Raw genomic sequence first — 16854 nt, 5'->3', positions numbered from 1 at the left:
GATGGACAATTTTCTGTCAAATCCCCACGTATCAAAATGATTATGAACTGTAAAGACTAGCTTTCAGCCATAAAGGGCAAGTTTCAGTCATCGTGCATCTATTTTCCTGGGTGGAGAGATTTCTATAATTTTATTTATTGACTAAGACACTGAAAAATGGACAAATGAAATATTTACTACCCCACATTGTCTGATTGCTCCACCGACATACATGGAAACTTTAACTATGACATGAAGTAGTCAAGATCCCTACCCTAAATTGACGGCCAAAGAAAAAGATCTCAAGATTAAAAAATTAAGGGTGAATCACAGTTGGCTAACTTTTCGTGTCTTCTAAAGTTTCTTATGAACAAATGTGAATGGGTGCTTCATCAGAATAAAGTGTTGATTAGTAATAGTGAGATCCTGTTTTATAAGAAACTGATAAAAAAATATTGCATCATAATACAAGAATTTTGACAAGTATGCTCAAAGATTTTGCATTATACATTTCCTGATAAGTGAGATCAACTCGTATTATTCAAAACTGGTCATTCAAAGCATGAAATAATGACTTGGGTAAGAATCTAAAATTTGAATTGATGCCTACAATGTAGATAGAATATTACAAGGTGATCATTCCAGATTAGAAATGACAGCATTGACGACCTCTTGAGTAGTGCTGTGTCCACCGAGATCTTTGGTCATGCATTTTCCAGCGGATATTACACGTTTTACAGCAGTCTCAAGTCGATCAGCAAATGAAGGAAACTGCAAGTGCCTCAGCATCATGGCTGATGAAAGAAGCAGAGCCACAGGATTTGACTTCTTCTGTTCCAGTACTTTTTCATTTCCCACATTTCCTGCTGAAGCACCTTGCTCAAAAACAGCATGATCAGCTCCCACATTACCTGTAGTCACCAAACACTTGATGAGAATGACTCATAACTGACACAAGAATCACATTCGGAGGAATCGATGCAGCACCAAAACAATTTTGCCTAGGTGGTTCCTTCTTGAGTATATTCATCAATGAAATAGCTTAGTCATTAATTACCATAAAATAATATCTAAATATCACAGCTCAACAAAGCATACAGGAAACAGTTTAAAAAGTATTAGAACTTATCGATCAGAGTGATTTTTACCTCCAGGCATGACGCCAGTGCCTCCAGCAATACCAGCTGCTGTATTTGCCACTAAGTTGCCATAAAGATTTGGGGTCACCTACAAATACAAAACAGCCTCCATAAGTTAGGTTGCTAGAAAGCTAGAAAAAGTCAACGCCAAACTGGCTAACCAACACTTGGATATGAGCTAAACCATCAAGAGTTAGTCTTAGACCAAAGTTGCATCTCTATATATCAGCATTGTCTCACATGCCAATTCAATCATAGAGGTGCCATTGCTAAAATGTACCAAAAAGGAAGAATAGTCCTTAACAATTAGCCGAGCTGATTATACTCATTCAATTATTTAATTAATGATCATGCCATCCAAAACACAACAAAATTTAGCATTAACAGCAAACTGTCATAAGAAAGACTGAACTAATCTATATCAATCTTTGGAAGTGACATACCATTACATCAAATTGCTCAGGCTTTGAAACAAGTTACATACAGCAATTATCAACAATAACTTCATTATACTTGATACTGGGATACTTCATTGCGACTTCCCCACAAGATTCCAAGAACAAGCCATCAGCAAGCTTCATAATGTTGGCTTTGTGCACAGCTGTCACCTTTTTCCTGTTGTTTAAATAGGCGTACTCAAATGCATATTTTGCAATACGTTCTGAGCAGAACTTTGTCATCACCTAGAAGAAGAAGAGCCGAATGAGAAAGAAACAGAAATGCTACCACAACAATTAAAATATTCAACTAAAAGCAGGCCCAACTATTCCCAAAACATCAGAAAACACCTGAATCACGTCTAAATACATTACTACAGCATTGGTCGATAACACAAGTAATGTTACAAAGCCAGTTGACCAAAAACAAATTGAAAACATTAATTGGCAAGCAAAATAGCAAATCCCTAACAATAGAACATTTCAGATTTCCATTCCTGCAGCACACCCGGTAACATCTCCAGAATTCACTAACAGTAGTACCCAACACTAATATTATTTAATAGGGGCAAGAAAATGGCACTGGCCCAGCAACACCACTTGGCAAGCAATATAGCAAATCCCTGCCAATAGAACATTAATTTCCCTTCTCACAACACACTCGGTAACATTACCAGAATTGAGATACAGTAAAATAAAATTTCCCTTTCCTTGTGTCAATCAAAAGAATAGTTCTTTTTTTAATAATTTTTTTATAATCTCAAGACATGGAGCAGCTGAACTAATATAATTAAAAAAACAAATATTAAACTAACTAATTAATTACCTTAAGACTCGTGCTCGAGTCCCGCGTACTCCCCCTATTCTCCCTAATCACAACAATATCCACATTCTGATGACGTGTCGGCAATCCAGGCAAGTTAAAACAATTTACCAACGACGCGTACAAGTCCAGATCTTTCCTCAACTGTACGTTCAACGAACTCACACGCCCGCCCACCGGAGTCCTTAGCCCGCCTTTCAAGCACACCTTGTTTTTCTTTATGGACTACATCACGTGTTCCGGCACTCGATTCATGTCACCGTGCACCTCGTACTTCTCGAAGTACACCGGCGCGTGCATCGCGTCCATTACTTGTTCCACGGCTTCCGTTACTAACGGTCCGATCCCGTCGCCAGGGATTAAAGTCACGGGTCGAGGAGCGCCGTCTCCGGGTCGGGGCATGTAGGTGATGGATCAAGTTGTGGTGAGGTTTTTAAGGAGGTGGAGCGATCGCCGAGACATTTCGGTCCGGGAGTACGAATCCTTGTGTGTTGTTTTGAGTGAGGGAAATATGGGTAAGTGAATTGAGCAGAGTTGTGGTGAAAATACATTTTCGTATTTTTCTTATAATTTTGTGTAAGGGATATGATGGGAATTATGATATATATTTGGAGTTTATATTGATTTTTAGTAAAAAAAAATTAGGCATATAAAATAGAGTTGAGATCTTGCGGCTCAACCAAATTCCTTATCACCTTCCCCTTCCTCTTCCTCTCTGAGTCTTTTTATGGACTGTAACGTCAGGCAGTCCTCCTCTTCTGGTTAATCACACTATCACAGCCCCCAACCCATGTCAACCATATTCATTTCGATGGTTTCGACCATGGCCTACGACGGCGGAAGACGTATTCACTTCGTTTCTATCACAGCCTAAGACGGTGGAAGACGTGTGGATGGATGGTAACGTTTCTCTTATTGTCTTGCAATGTTTCTGATTACAAGAGCCGAGCTAATTGTAGTTGGAATTCTATGTGAACAGTGACAATCCAGTATAAATCCACCTCCACCTAAAAATCCTGTTTCAATTCCCAGTTTTAACTCTTTAACATTGTTTACTTTGATAGTCATGCGCAGAGGCTCTTGATTTACTTGAATTCAGTAAAACTACTGAACAGGGGAAAGAAAAGTAGAAACCTTGAAGAGCATAGCTCTCATTTCGGATAAACTTTCCCTAAGAATTCGTATTAAGTAGCTCGATTTTGATAATCAGAAACATTGTAAGAAAGTATGAGAAAAGCTAAGGTCCATCTAAACCTCTTCCAGAGCCTTGGGAGTGAAAATGAAGATTCAAGGTGGAAGTGTTGGTGCTGTGATGAACCAGCAGAGGAGCTTGGAGAGGATGGTGATTGGTGATGAGGAATTTGAGGTTCTGCTGTGTCATGTTTTCATTTGAGCTCAATGTTAAAATTTATGTAAAACAGAAAAGTTCCTTAACCTGAATGAAAGTGAGGGACTTTTGGCGTGTCAAGAACATTTGTCACCAACTTACGATTTAATAATATAAAGCATATATTGAAAAATTATTTCAAATTTATTTTTGGATTATTTATCCTACCCCTGTTGGAATCGATCTCTGTTTGAAGCAAGTATTGAATGCAAAAGGGAGATTGTTTAGTTGTTAAGTTTAAAATTGGACCTCGCTTGGGAGGTAATTAGTAATAGCTTAAGTGGATGATGTGTTCAATGGATCATGAGGACTACTTGAAGTGTGTGTAAACTGGTCCGAACACTCGATTACTAAAAAAAAAAAAAAATACCCTTTTTTAAGGCTAAATTAAGACACCTTACTTGATTAATAATTTATATATTTATTTTGATAACCAGGGTTTAATCCCAAAGACCTACTGAACACCCTATTAGACAATGAATCAAGTAAGTCATAAATGTGATAAGTAGTCATTATACTCGAACACAAGACCTTTGGGTAACTCACCCAAATGGTTAAGGTCTTGTCATACAGTCACAAGCCCAATGGTTTTGATTAATAATTTCTTGAGCAATAAAGATTGGCTCAGAACTCAATCCTACAAACTTTCTCTTACAATTCCAAAATGACAGCTCGTAAATGAGTCTCATTTGCTCGTTATGAGTCCTACTTACCCAATTGCTAAAGTTTATGAGATTAAGTTATAAATATAGTATTGCCCTTTCTTGAGACATATGGCATAATACATCCATACAAGGTAAATAGCATTGCTTTTTTATTTGTCTCGTTTTCTTCTTCTTTTTCAATGTATTCCCTTCTATTTCTAACCATCCAAGATGGAAGAGAATCAGTTCTTCTTCCACAATCAAATGAACAAGGGGAATATTTGCATCTACTTCACCCACCCCAATACTCTGATAATTTATCACCACTTGACCAGAACAAAAATGCTTAACATGCAGCAATCAATAAGCAAAAATTGGATGTAGTTGATTGCCATTCAGCATGATCTTTTCATTGAAAAGCCGAAATCAAATACTGCAACAGCAGGAATGAAATATAATGTACATTTTTTTATTCCCCAGCTGAATATGATCTTTTCATTGAAAAGCCGAAATCAAATACTGCAACAGCAGGAATGAAATATAATGTACATTTTTTTATTCCTCAGCTGAATGAAGTATATATATATATATATATCCTCATCATCAGAAGAACATGTAAAATGTAATAATAATAAGTTTTGAGTTTGAATCTGCGACTCTTTAAATGGGTTTAAAACGCACTATAACCATTCTTTGGTACTAAGGTAAACAAAGACACTAAATAGCTTATAAAACTTAATGCCTAAACTATAGGACACGACCATCCGTTTACCGACTTGTGAAGGCTTGATCAACACTTGATTTCCTTCAACCCGTACGCCAAGTACAGAAAAGTTGGATCTGTTGCACCTTCTTTGTAGTATGCAAACACCACGCTGCCATCATCGTGCATGCTCTCACCCACGAAACTGCAATGAGAACTCAACTAGATAAGATATTCGACATTTTATGACTAAGTATACCTTTAGATTTTATCATGTGAGAAGTTATGCATCATGTGACAACTATTGCTCCTATAAGACAGTATCAATATGAAGAACAAGGGGCAGGGCATACAATTGAAGGTCACTGAGCTTAGATAGCAGGAACTTGGTTGCCGATTCGATATGCTTCTTAAACAACTCTTGCTTCTCTGCCTCCAATTTTGGTGTCAGCAATTTAATGTACCTCTTCATGAAGGTGACAAATTGCTTCTTGTCGTAAGCAGGTTGCTCCTGTGAATCACAGAACTCAACTATTTAGAACACCTATACAAGTGAAACCTCAGCAGTAAATCATCCAAAGCAATTCAATTCACCCACCTGAAGCCTGAAAGTATCAACAATGTCGACAACCTTGATAGCTTGGTCATCAACACCTTCATCTTCGCCGCCACCTTCTGCAGAAGGGTTGGCCCCAATGTCTACATCAACTGCTCCTTGAAAAACCCACTGCCAAGACGTTAATCATATGAAAATGTTAAGGACAATCATCGTCGAGTTTTCCAGAGTTCAGTAAATCTAAATTCTAGTCAAAACATCAAAAAACTAACTAAGACATTAATATCAAGAGACAATCAAAATAGAAATTGTTCATGATACAATATCAAAGAAGATTGAGATTAAGAACTAACTTTTCCTCTACTTCCAAAGCATTCCATTCTCAATTTCCTTGTATGGAATGAATCTGAGAGAAGTTCATCACCTGAAAGTTGATCAACCCCAACAAAGTTTAGCAACAAAAACACAAAAACAAAACAAAACAAACAACGTCAAACTCACCAATCAAAACTACAATCTTTCAATCATAAAAATCAAGTAATACCCTAACTCAAAATTTAATCTCAGCCCAACAGAAAACATCAGAAAATATATTTAAAAAAAAAAAAAAAAAAAGAAAAAAAAAAAAAAAGTTCACAATTATGTAAAAAAATTAAATAAACAAACACCCTTTTCATCCTATTATGTAAAGATAATAAATTTATCCCCAAAAAAAAAAAATCTTGCGTGAGAATTACAGAATCAAACAAACATATCAATACTAACATAACATTATTATATGTTTCTCATACCATAAAAAATCATCAAAAAGGTACTTTGAAAAAAGTGATTTTTACCTGTGAGAAGATCCTGGTAAACTAACATCTTTAGTTAAAAGTGATAATTTGATTAACTTTGTGAGTTGAATTCTGATTCAGAAACAGAAATAAGAGAAATTGAGAGAGCGTCTTGAGTGTCTTTCGCTGGCATGAGGCGGTGAGTATTTATAGTGAACAGTGTTACACGTGGGGGCTGGGGCAAAAGATTGTAACCATGAAATTACGAATTTGGCCTTCCATTTATGTTAAAATTCCAATATTGTATTGTGTTTTGAGTTTTGGGCCTTTTGGCCACACAATAGTTATTAGTTGACCCACATGTAAGAATAAAAATAAATCAATTTTTAAATGTTTATAGCTTATTAGATGAACATATTGAAGTAATTTAATTGAATATATAAATAAAAAAATTTGAAATTTTTTCTATTTACATATATAATCTAGGACGAGGAATACTTATGTTAAAATGTTTGAAGATTTTTCGACGTGCAAAAAAAAATTATAATAAATTTTTGAAAATATTAGTGTATATGAAAGTTAAGACTATCTATCTATGAGTAGTTTAGATGGTTAGGGCGAAATGGAGAGATAATGTAAATAAACACACGGTTTTATTTTTCTATTTGAGTATTTACGATTTAAATGGAGAGTCGTGATGATGGGTTCTTATGCTAGACTCTTACAAGAATAATCCCTTAATTATTGCACCAAAATCTATATATAATTAAGTTGACCAAGGATCCGAAGTCTAAAGAATCAGAATCAGATTGGGTTCAATTAGAAGCAACGGAAACCCATTTATCAAGTGGGCTACAGTCAAAAGATAAAGCAAGAAAATGAACAATGGACCAATGGGTAGTTTAGTTTTACAAGTGGCTAAGAATATCCATTGTATAGAGACATATTCCATTAAGAGTAACACTACACTCATAAACATTTTTCATTAATTTTCTCTTACAAACGTCACGTGTTAACTCGCAATTGGCTAGCTCGCATGAGACATATCTCTTCAATAATGAGTCTCGCTTAACCAAGCCAATTGCAAGTTACCACATGGAATTAGTAAGGCTAGTATTATCCTTCCATTAAATATCTTGGTGAGACTAGAATAACTGATTTTACTATTTTGACCTTGAGACCACTATTTTTTTACTACCCATATATTTGTTTCCAATAAAAATGACCCATATGGCTAGCTAGCACATAAAAATTTGAAGATGTTTGATTGGACTCAATTTGCTTGCAACATGATTTGGCTCTCAAAAACTTACCAAGTTGTAATATGAATGTATTGATAGGTTAAAAGCATAGAGTATTATATCAATATTGATTTTTTCAACACCCCTAAATTGATAAAGATGAATAGTTTATAATTAATTTGCACATTAAAAATTTCACGATATTTGCACATTAATTACACATACAATAGAACTTCTTTATAGAGATACTTTATATAAGAATAATTTCTATGTAGTCATAAAAAATTCTGATCTCAACTTGGGTCAGTTATAAATAAGAACAAATTTCATATTGTAATAAATTATAATTTTTCTAGATCTCGTCTTAAGAAACTTGTCTCTACATAATAATAATTATATGTATATTGCAAAAAAATATATGTTATATATTATATTAAATGTTTAAGATGAAATAAAACATTTATCTAAAGTTGTTTGGGACAATGTTTTATGCTTTAGAATTATTACTACATCTTTTATCTTGCAAGTTCGTAATAAGTTGTTAGCATGGACACCTTTTTGTTGAAGCCAAAATATTTCTAACTTTTCAAGCATATTTAGAGTTTATTGACATGAAACTTTTGGTATTTCCATACTATTGTTCTCAGGATTATATCCTTCCTCTTCTTGTCGAATTTGATCACTTAATTTTGCAATGACTTTTTTATATCAACTTTTGTACTATCCTAATGCTACTAAAATAATGAATTAAAAATTCTAATACTATTAAAATATGAATTGAAATTTTAATATTATGTAAACATGAATTATAAAATAAGAAATCAAGTAATATTCCTACATCATGAAAAGTAAATAAGAAATTCTAATACTACTAAAATAATGAATTGAAATCCTAATACTACTAAAACATGAATTTAAATCCTAATACTACTAAAACGTGAATTATAAAATAAGAAATCAAAATATTAATTCTTGTAACTACACATCTATTAAATAATAATCTCCTCATAATAATAAATTTAGTTAGACCTAATATTATCATTATAGAGAGGTTATATATTCTCTATTATGGATATTTTGAAATTTTTAATGTTCTAATCAAAGATTGATATCTAGGTACGAGCTTTGATTTTGCATTTGTTAAGTTAGTGACTAGTCATCAACTTCTGATTCACACGTTAAAAAGTTTGATACCAAAGACAGATTATAAATACATATATATATAACTATTCTTGGATTTCGTCCTAAAATTTTTAATGTATTGACCAAATGTCAACGCTCCCGGTTGATGGCATGTTGTAAATAGCTCAATAGATATTGTCCGTTTTAGCACTGCAATGTCTCATGGTTTTGTCTTAGGGCTTTAAGCCTAAAACATTTATGTTGAATATAGATTTATTAGCCCTATTTAAACACTCATCTATCCTCACATAGGAGCGATATGAAACTTTAGGTCACAACCAGACACGTAGCCATATAGAGAGTTGTGGGTTCAATTGAACCCACTCAACTTTTTAAAAATTTCAAAAGAGTATTAATATTTTATGAATTTTACAATTTTAACCCAACTTAATTTCATATTGACCTCATGAATTATTAATTAACTGTTTTTTTAATTTTTCTCTCTTCTTCATTTTCCCTCATATTATATTTTTCCTTTGGTTAAATACTCAAGGAAGACCACTCCTTTGGATTACAAGGTAAGTTAATGCTCATTTTTTTTTAATTTTTTTTACTTAAAGTTTTTTTCTTTTAGCTTTCTTAATTGATGAAAGATCATGAGTTATGAGTTTTTGTTGAGTTTAATAAATGAGTTTGAAATTAGAAATTAAATTAATGTGAGTTTTGATTTAATCTTGTTTATGTTAAGGTATGAGTTAATTAGTTATTATTTTAAGTTGAGTTTGATAAATTTTGGCTAGTTATTGAGTTAATTTTAAATGGTTTAAAGAATTAATGAAACCCTAAGTTATAGAGATTTGGGGATTATGCCACATTTTCAGAATATGAAAAAATGTCAAGGACAATTATAGAATTGATAATTTGGTATGTATAACTTTTAAATGTACATTTTATGCTCATTACTTCAGTATATATTTTATTATAAATTTTGATATTTTGATATTTTAAACCTATTAACTCAGAATCCTGGCTACGTCCAGGTCACAACAATATGTTCATTGATTTTTTTTTTTTAAAAGTATATATAAATGTATGAAGTACAATTAAAGTATGTAGGACTATATACAACTCATATATACAACATCAAATTGAGTTCACTTGTGAACCCAAAACAAGTACACAATACAACCTTCTCTTAACTTCAAGAATAAATGCCAAATGCACTTTTAGAAGCCTTGCAAGCAATTTAAGTTTAATAAGCCTTTATTGTTGTTGCCAATTATACATATTCATTTGCTTACTGTCATATCACTGAATTCGCAACACAGAAAACAGAAGTACTTTCATTTAACATGTTACAATATTCTTATTTTTTTTTCCTAAAATATTGCCAAGATTGCACACCAAAGGGTATATAGAAATATGCAACACCCTTGAGATATATTTAGTCGTTTTTGTTTATTTAAAACCCTAATTTTGACGAGATTTAATTAAGACTTTTCATATGACCTCAAAATATTCTATTTGAAGGTAGTTATATCTATTTGATCTTAAAATACTCATAATACCGAAAAAAAAAAGTCAAAATATTTTTAACATATGTAAAATCAATTAACCAAAAATTTTCAATTAAATGTAAATAAAACCTGTTATTAATATTCTTTTTTTTTTCTTCTTATTACTTTAAATAATTAATTAGTTGAACAGAGATGAGTTTGGTGTAACTAAAAAAGGAGTTTGATTTTTTTATCACAATTTTAATTAATTTAAACCCTATTATTTAATCTTAGATATTTGTGGAGCCCTTATGCTAGCATCACTACAAGATATGAAAAAAAAAGTTTAAAAAGAAAAAAAGATTGAGATTGATTGATTTTGACTCTGTCCATGATTTTTATTGTCAAGTTTAAGTTTACAGTTTATTTTTTTATAATTGGGTATTCGGACACAATTGTTAGTTGAGTCCGTTTAATCCTCAGACCACGAAACAAACACAAGATCTAAGCGGCTTTCATCCTGACCACAGGGGAGAGTTATATAGAATCTTTTAATTATGGAAGATATAATTGTTGATTATGATATTAAAGCAAATAATATTATGATTAATTATAAATTAAATTGTGAATATATATATAATATATATTATATATATATATATATATAATATATATATATATATATATATAATATATATAAATTTTAATTGGGTTAATTAATCCCTACCTTATTGATCAATTAAAATTAAATTATATGATAAATCCATAAAAAATCATATAAAAGAAAATTAAATATTGATGGGCATCAAATTTAAAACCCAATAAAAATATTATTAAATTTCATAAAAATGAAAATATAATTTTGGTTAAAAAAATTAATTAATTAGTTAAACTAACAAAATCTGATCTTAGACAAAGACAAGGCAACAACCAATGTCAACCAAAATCAATCCTCAAAGACCTCTCAAAATGATCTCAGCCGTCCATCTTCATCATTTGGACAGCGGTTTTTTAACAGTAATCCAACAGGCTCCAAATCTAACGGTCCCAAATCTACAATTTTCAACACAAAAGATAATAAGGCAACACAGTTTTGGAAACAAAAACACGAAGGCAACATTTTATTTTTATTTTTATTTTTATTTCCCATTTCGTTTCACCATCTTTCTCTCTTCGTTTCTCTGTCAATGAATATTCTGGTTCCATAATTCAACTTTAATTTATTTATTTTTGTTGTCGTTGGGTCGTGGTGGTGGTAATTTTGATTTCGTTGAATTAGGGTTTTCCAAATTTGGGGATTTTGGTTAATTATGGGATTAGGGGCTAATGACGACGATGATGTGGCCGTTGATGATGCAGTCGGCGATGGAGGTGAGTGTAACAGTGGTGGTAAAGGGTTTGGCTCCGTTTCGTGCTCGATTTGTCTTGATTTGGTCACCGATAATGGGGATCGGTCGTGGGCGAAGCTTCAATGTGGTCATCAATTTCATTTAGGTGAGTTTAAGGTTGTATTTCGAGATTTTGAATTGGGTTGATTTGATGGGTTGGATTTTGTTTGATGAGATCTCCTTTTTTTTTTTTTTTTTTTTGGTAATTTGATGATCTGAATATTTTAAAATTTTGTTAATGGATTCCCTGTCTGTTTTTGTTAATGGTTATTTTTTTATCATATATTAGACATGTACAAAATGAGAACTTACATTAAGGTAAGTTATTTTCATTGTGATTATTTGAATATGTTGGAATTTAGTTTGTGATGTTACATTTTGTCAGGTTAACAAAGAGATTAGAGTATGAGAGAATTTTTATGATAGGATTGTTGTTTTAGTGGCGGATATTAGTTCGATTCACAGTTCTTATTTTTGTTATTTGGTATAATATTGGAACCAAATTATGGACGTTTTCATTGTTATTAGAGTTTAGAGATTGGTAGAAGTTGCTGATTAAAATAGGAGCATGATCATGTTTGGGTATATTGAAATGGGGTTGTTTTTGCCATGCCTCTGTCCTTGTGTATGGTGACTTCATGGACCAATGGGTTGTGGCTTACTCCTTTTTTTTCATAGCAAAAGAGGAAAAAATTAAAAAGAGTTGTAGCCTTAGGGAGACCTCAACTGACTTGAGTGTAAGAATTGAGTTAAAGTGTTTGTCTGCTATGTTTGTTGGCGGTGATGGGAGTAGGTACATCAATTGATTGTTTCGACTTACATTATAATAATATGATGCTATAGATCTTCCAAATAAAGTAATAAAATTGTGATATTATCTTCTTTGAGGGATGACTGTACTGGCCTAGGTTTTCATGAAGTTTCTATTTGGATTATTTAAGATCATGTGCTCTAGAATATAATTTTGGACTTATAGAATAACTTTTCCCAACTTTTGGAGGACATTGATTTAACATGCAAATTAGAATATATTAATATCATTTCATCTTTCCTTTCATAATTTATAATCTATTTTTCATGATTGTCTTCAGATTGCATTGGGTCAGCCTTCAATGTAAAGGGTGCAATGCAATGCCCTAATTGTCGAAAAATTGAGAAAGGTCAATGGCTTTATGCAAATGGTTGCCGTTCCTTTCCTGAATTTACCATGGATGACTGGACGCATGACGAAGATCTGTATGATCTAAGCTACTCAGAAATGGTAAAAACAATTTTTCTATTAGAATTTCCATTGCCTATTGTAGTTACTTCTCTTTTTATTTTATTTTTTATTCAATAGGTTGAACCTTCTCGTTTTACCCACATAATCAATTGCATCCTTTTTCACACATGCTCTTAAAATTTTAATTCAGTGATGATGACATACTAATTTTTTAATCTGGTTTACTTTCCAATTCATGCAAGATTTTACATTATCTATTGATATTCTGGTCTCATGCAAGAATGAACATGCTGATTGCTCTAGTATCATTATGTACAAATAAAGTTAGGAGACTTAGAATCAGCAAAGTTATTTTTTCATACATCACCCCTCTTTGGCAGTTGTTAGAAGGCCAAATAAACTTAGCATTAAATACTATCTAACAGAAGCAAACCTGCAAAGGCAGCTTCTTGACAAGGTGCAGAGGATAAGTAAATCTTCTCTAAATTGAAAGACTTTGCTTCAATATTTACTGATTTGGAAACTTTCTTATTAGGTTTTTGAAGTATCTTTGCCTGTCTAAACAAGGAAGAGATTTATGTAGGATTGGGAATGGGTAAATGAATGGTAACATTGATCACATGAGTGTCTAGGCTAAACAGAGAGGATGAGAAAATAAATGCTATGTGTTTTTGGAGAACAGTTTCACGAGTAATACCTATTTGCATCTGAGTTATGAAAATAAATTCTAGAATGCTAATTGTTACTGGGAACAAAGTTTTTAAACATTCCATTGTCAACATCATTGTTCACCAAACTATATATCCAGAAAACAAGATAATAATGTGAAAGACTCAAAGAATTCTGCAATGCAGACAACCTAGAAGTTTAGGAAATCGGTCCTTCCTAGAAATTAAAATTAATTTATAAAACCAATGCCTTAGTAATTTCTCTTGTACTAGTTTTGTACCAATAAGTATCTCTGAATCTCTCAGTATTGTCATGAAAATTTCAGCTATGTTGTCTGGAGACATTCTGCATAGTTTTTAGTTGTAAGTTCTTCCAGGGTGATACTTTGAATTATTCAGGAGGCAAGTAATGGTGTAATAAGAGTTGAAGATGTGCTAGAATTTGTTATACCAGCTTGCACTTGAATGTCAACATGTTGATAACTTCTATACTAATTTTTTTATTTATGATTCTCTATCATTTTTGTGTGATTTCATTTTTCTCCTTTTTTGTCTCTGTAACTTTATGAAAAATGAAACAACGCAGTTGTTCTTCAATGAATGTATGTGTAAATATGTGTTTGGGTTTATGAGAACAAGATAATGATATTATTGAACTTTACATGACTCAACATATTTATTGCGGTGTCTAAATGGGTTTTGCAGTCTTTTGGAGTTCACTGGTGTCCATTTGGTAGCTTAACGCGACTCCCTTCATCTTTTGAGTAAGCACAATCTCACCCTTTAGAGCTTAAATCTTTGTTGTTTACCTTATTATTAGTATGTTGAGTTCTATGTTTCCTACAAAAAAAGAAAAAATAAATCTGTGTTGTTTTATGCTTCAAAATTCTAATTTGCAATTTTGTGGGTAGCTGTTTTATTATTTTAACTTTGTCATATCTTGGAAGAATGCCTTGCATAAGATTTAAACAACAATATTTTCTCTGTAATTAAAAAAAAAAAAAAAAAAAAAAAAATCATAGAGAAGATCTCTTGATTCAGTTAGAAAAAAGAAATGATTAAGGGATTGGAAAAAATGAGACCGGTACAAATTAAGATGGAAGTATTTGAATCTCAGGATTTATTACAGATTATGTACTTCCTTGACAGAAAAATAGAGCCATGCTCTGATTGTTAGAAATGGTTCTAACTAGTAAAATCATGCTGCTGTTATTAACATGCACGCAAAAATATTTTGCATCCAGGAAAAAATTTCCATTGATGCAATGTTTTTTCCTTCTCTTTTTTCTTTGTAGGCATTGTGGTTTAGTTTGCTTGGTATTTCTTGCTATTTCTAGTTTTCAGTTTTCCTAAACATGTTTTCTTTTTCTAATTTTTGCAGAGAAGGAGAATTTTCTTCAACTGCATGTAAGATGTTCCTCCTTTTTATGCATAACTAAAGATTTCCTGTAGAAGATTGAATGGTGGAAGGCGCTGTAGATAGTATATTGATGAAGTAATTTTGTAATGCAGATCATGATCTACTGGGACAACATGCTATCTTTGCCGAACACACAGCTGTATCATCCGCTACTCACCCATGTCCATATATTGCTTATTTTGGACCCATTCATCCCTCATCCTCAAACAGCAGCGGAAGTGTTTCAGATAGTTCTAATTTCAACAATCCCTGGAATGGTCCATCAGTACATAGTGAGATGCCAACTTCATATAGTTTCCCTCCCATGGATCTCCATTATCACACTTGGGATCAGCATTCTTCTCCCTTCTCTACATCCAGCAGTCGAGTTGGTAGTGGTGATCAGCCTTCAATTCCACCTGTCACTCAGAGGTCAACAAGGACCACATCTGATATACCAAGATCAGGATCTTTTATGCATCCGTTCCTTGTTGGTCACAGGTATGTCCTGATAAATTTCTTGCTGTTGCATGGATTTGTTTTTTCCGTGTTGGTTTTAAATGTTGTCAAGCAAAAGTTTGGTGTTGAGTATGGTAATTGCATGATTATTTGAATATTTACCTTAATAACATCTTATTAGAACCTTCCCTCCACCTCTGTTTATTTCACTGAATTATATGTTTCAGTTAAATTATTGATTCTAAGTGAAAATATTTCCGTTTCAGTGCTAGAGCTGGAAGTTCAGTTGCTTCATCTATGATACCTCCATACCCAGGCAGCAATGCCCGCGCACGTGATAGAGTCCAGGCTCTCCAGGCATACTATCAACAGCAACAACCCAGCACTTCGCCAGCCATGCGAACGCCCATCATCCCTGGCAGCCGAAGATCTAGTGGTCATAGAGGTATACCACAAGTAGGGCCAGTGGCCTCATCATCAGATCAGACCGGTGGCTTCTATTTCTTCCCTCCAGGTACATCAGGCCGTAATTACCAAGAAGCCGACAATCTTTTGTCAAGTCGTTTCCATGCATGGGAAAGAGATTCCTTGCCGTCATTCGCCATGAACCAGGTTGACCAAGACTCCAGTTGGGGTGGATTCCATCAGCCCGCCGGTGGCTCAGATCCAGGCATTAGACCCAGCAGCTTGCGACGAAGGCATGGACCGGAGAGGACATTATCACAAAATCAGTCATAGAAAATTTATAGCTTGTGCTATTTTGGTGCATCAAACTTAACACTACTATGACTGAAACCAAAATTATGTATGCTTGAGAAACGATATATAATGCTTGGAGTCTTGAACAGACTCAAAAAAAACTCTGAGAGTGGCCTTCGAAAACGGTCTTTTTTAGCAGTCGGGTGGCGATGTGATGGAACAATTTGGCTTCCTCTAGTTTCTTTGCTATTGAGGATATGAAATAATCTCAAATGTTGGATGGCCGAAGCATAATGTGAACATGCTTTTGTGCCAGAGCCCAAAGCCAGAAAAAAGAAACTTTGTATATCTGGAATTTGTAAAATTTGCCCTCTTATTTGTCTTCTTATACAAACAACTTTAAAGAATTAGCCTCTGAAGTGTGAAACTGGCTTAAGCATCTCTACTTATAAGATTAAATTTGATGCAATGTAACATGCTCCTAAAGAGGCGTTTGGTTTAGGAATGTTAGATTATTGAGAATGTTGGATTATTGGAAAGATAGATTATTTTGGAAGATTACTAAGAATCTTTAAGAAAATGTGTTCGGTTAGTTGGTGGATATGTTATATTAATATGTTTGGTTATGGGGAATAAATTGGTGGGTATGTTATTTAAATTATTAAATTGTCCCTTTTACAAATATTAATATAATATTATTTTTATTATTAATTTTT

At 33.0% G+C, this 16854-nt stretch overlaps 1 protein-coding gene and 2 pseudogenes across 1 annotated transcript; 1 reads left to right on the top strand and 2 right to left on the bottom strand.

Moving 5' to 3' along the window:
* Positions 1-538: 538 nt before the first annotated feature.
* Positions 539-3235, bottom strand: LOC116127933 (annotated as a pseudogene).
* Positions 3236-5199: 1964 nt separating this feature from the next.
* LOC116128038 lies at positions 5200-6602 on the bottom strand (annotated as a pseudogene).
* Positions 6603-11390: 4788 nt separating this feature from the next.
* On the top strand, positions 11391-16516 carry LOC116127982 (E3 ubiquitin-protein ligase RFI2-like). Its single transcript, XM_031413644.1, has 6 exons — positions 11391-11797; positions 12783-12952; positions 14287-14345; positions 14963-14988; positions 15094-15481; positions 15706-16516. The coding sequence occupies exons 1-6, from the start codon at positions 11614-11616 to the stop codon at positions 16175-16177; spliced, it is 1299 nt and encodes a 432-aa protein (XP_031269504.1). The 5' UTR covers positions 11391-11613; the 3' UTR covers positions 16178-16516.
* The last annotated feature ends 338 nt before the right edge of the window (positions 16517-16854 follow it).

This window comes from Pistacia vera, unplaced genomic scaffold (assembly GCF_008641045.1).
Source record: "Pistacia vera cultivar Batoury unplaced genomic scaffold, PisVer_v2 Contig196, whole genome shotgun sequence".
Taxonomy (NCBI): Eukaryota; Viridiplantae; Streptophyta; class Magnoliopsida; order Sapindales; family Anacardiaceae; genus Pistacia; species Pistacia vera.
This window is presented reverse-complemented; position numbering and strand designations above follow the sequence as displayed.

Excerpts from the sequence above, each read along its gene's own strand:
- LOC116127982 (XM_031413644.1), top strand. The coding sequence starts at position 11,614 with ATGGGATTAGGGGCTAATGACGACGATGATGTGGCCGTTGATGATGCA. Across the intron at positions 11,798-12,782 it reads TGGTCATCAATTTCATTTAG|ATTGCATTGGGTCAGCCTTC; the intron begins GTGAGTTTAAGG and ends GATTGTCTTCAG. Across the intron at positions 14,346-14,962 it reads CGACTCCCTTCATCTTTTGA|AGAAGGAGAATTTTCTTCAA; the intron begins GTAAGCACAATC and ends TAATTTTTGCAG.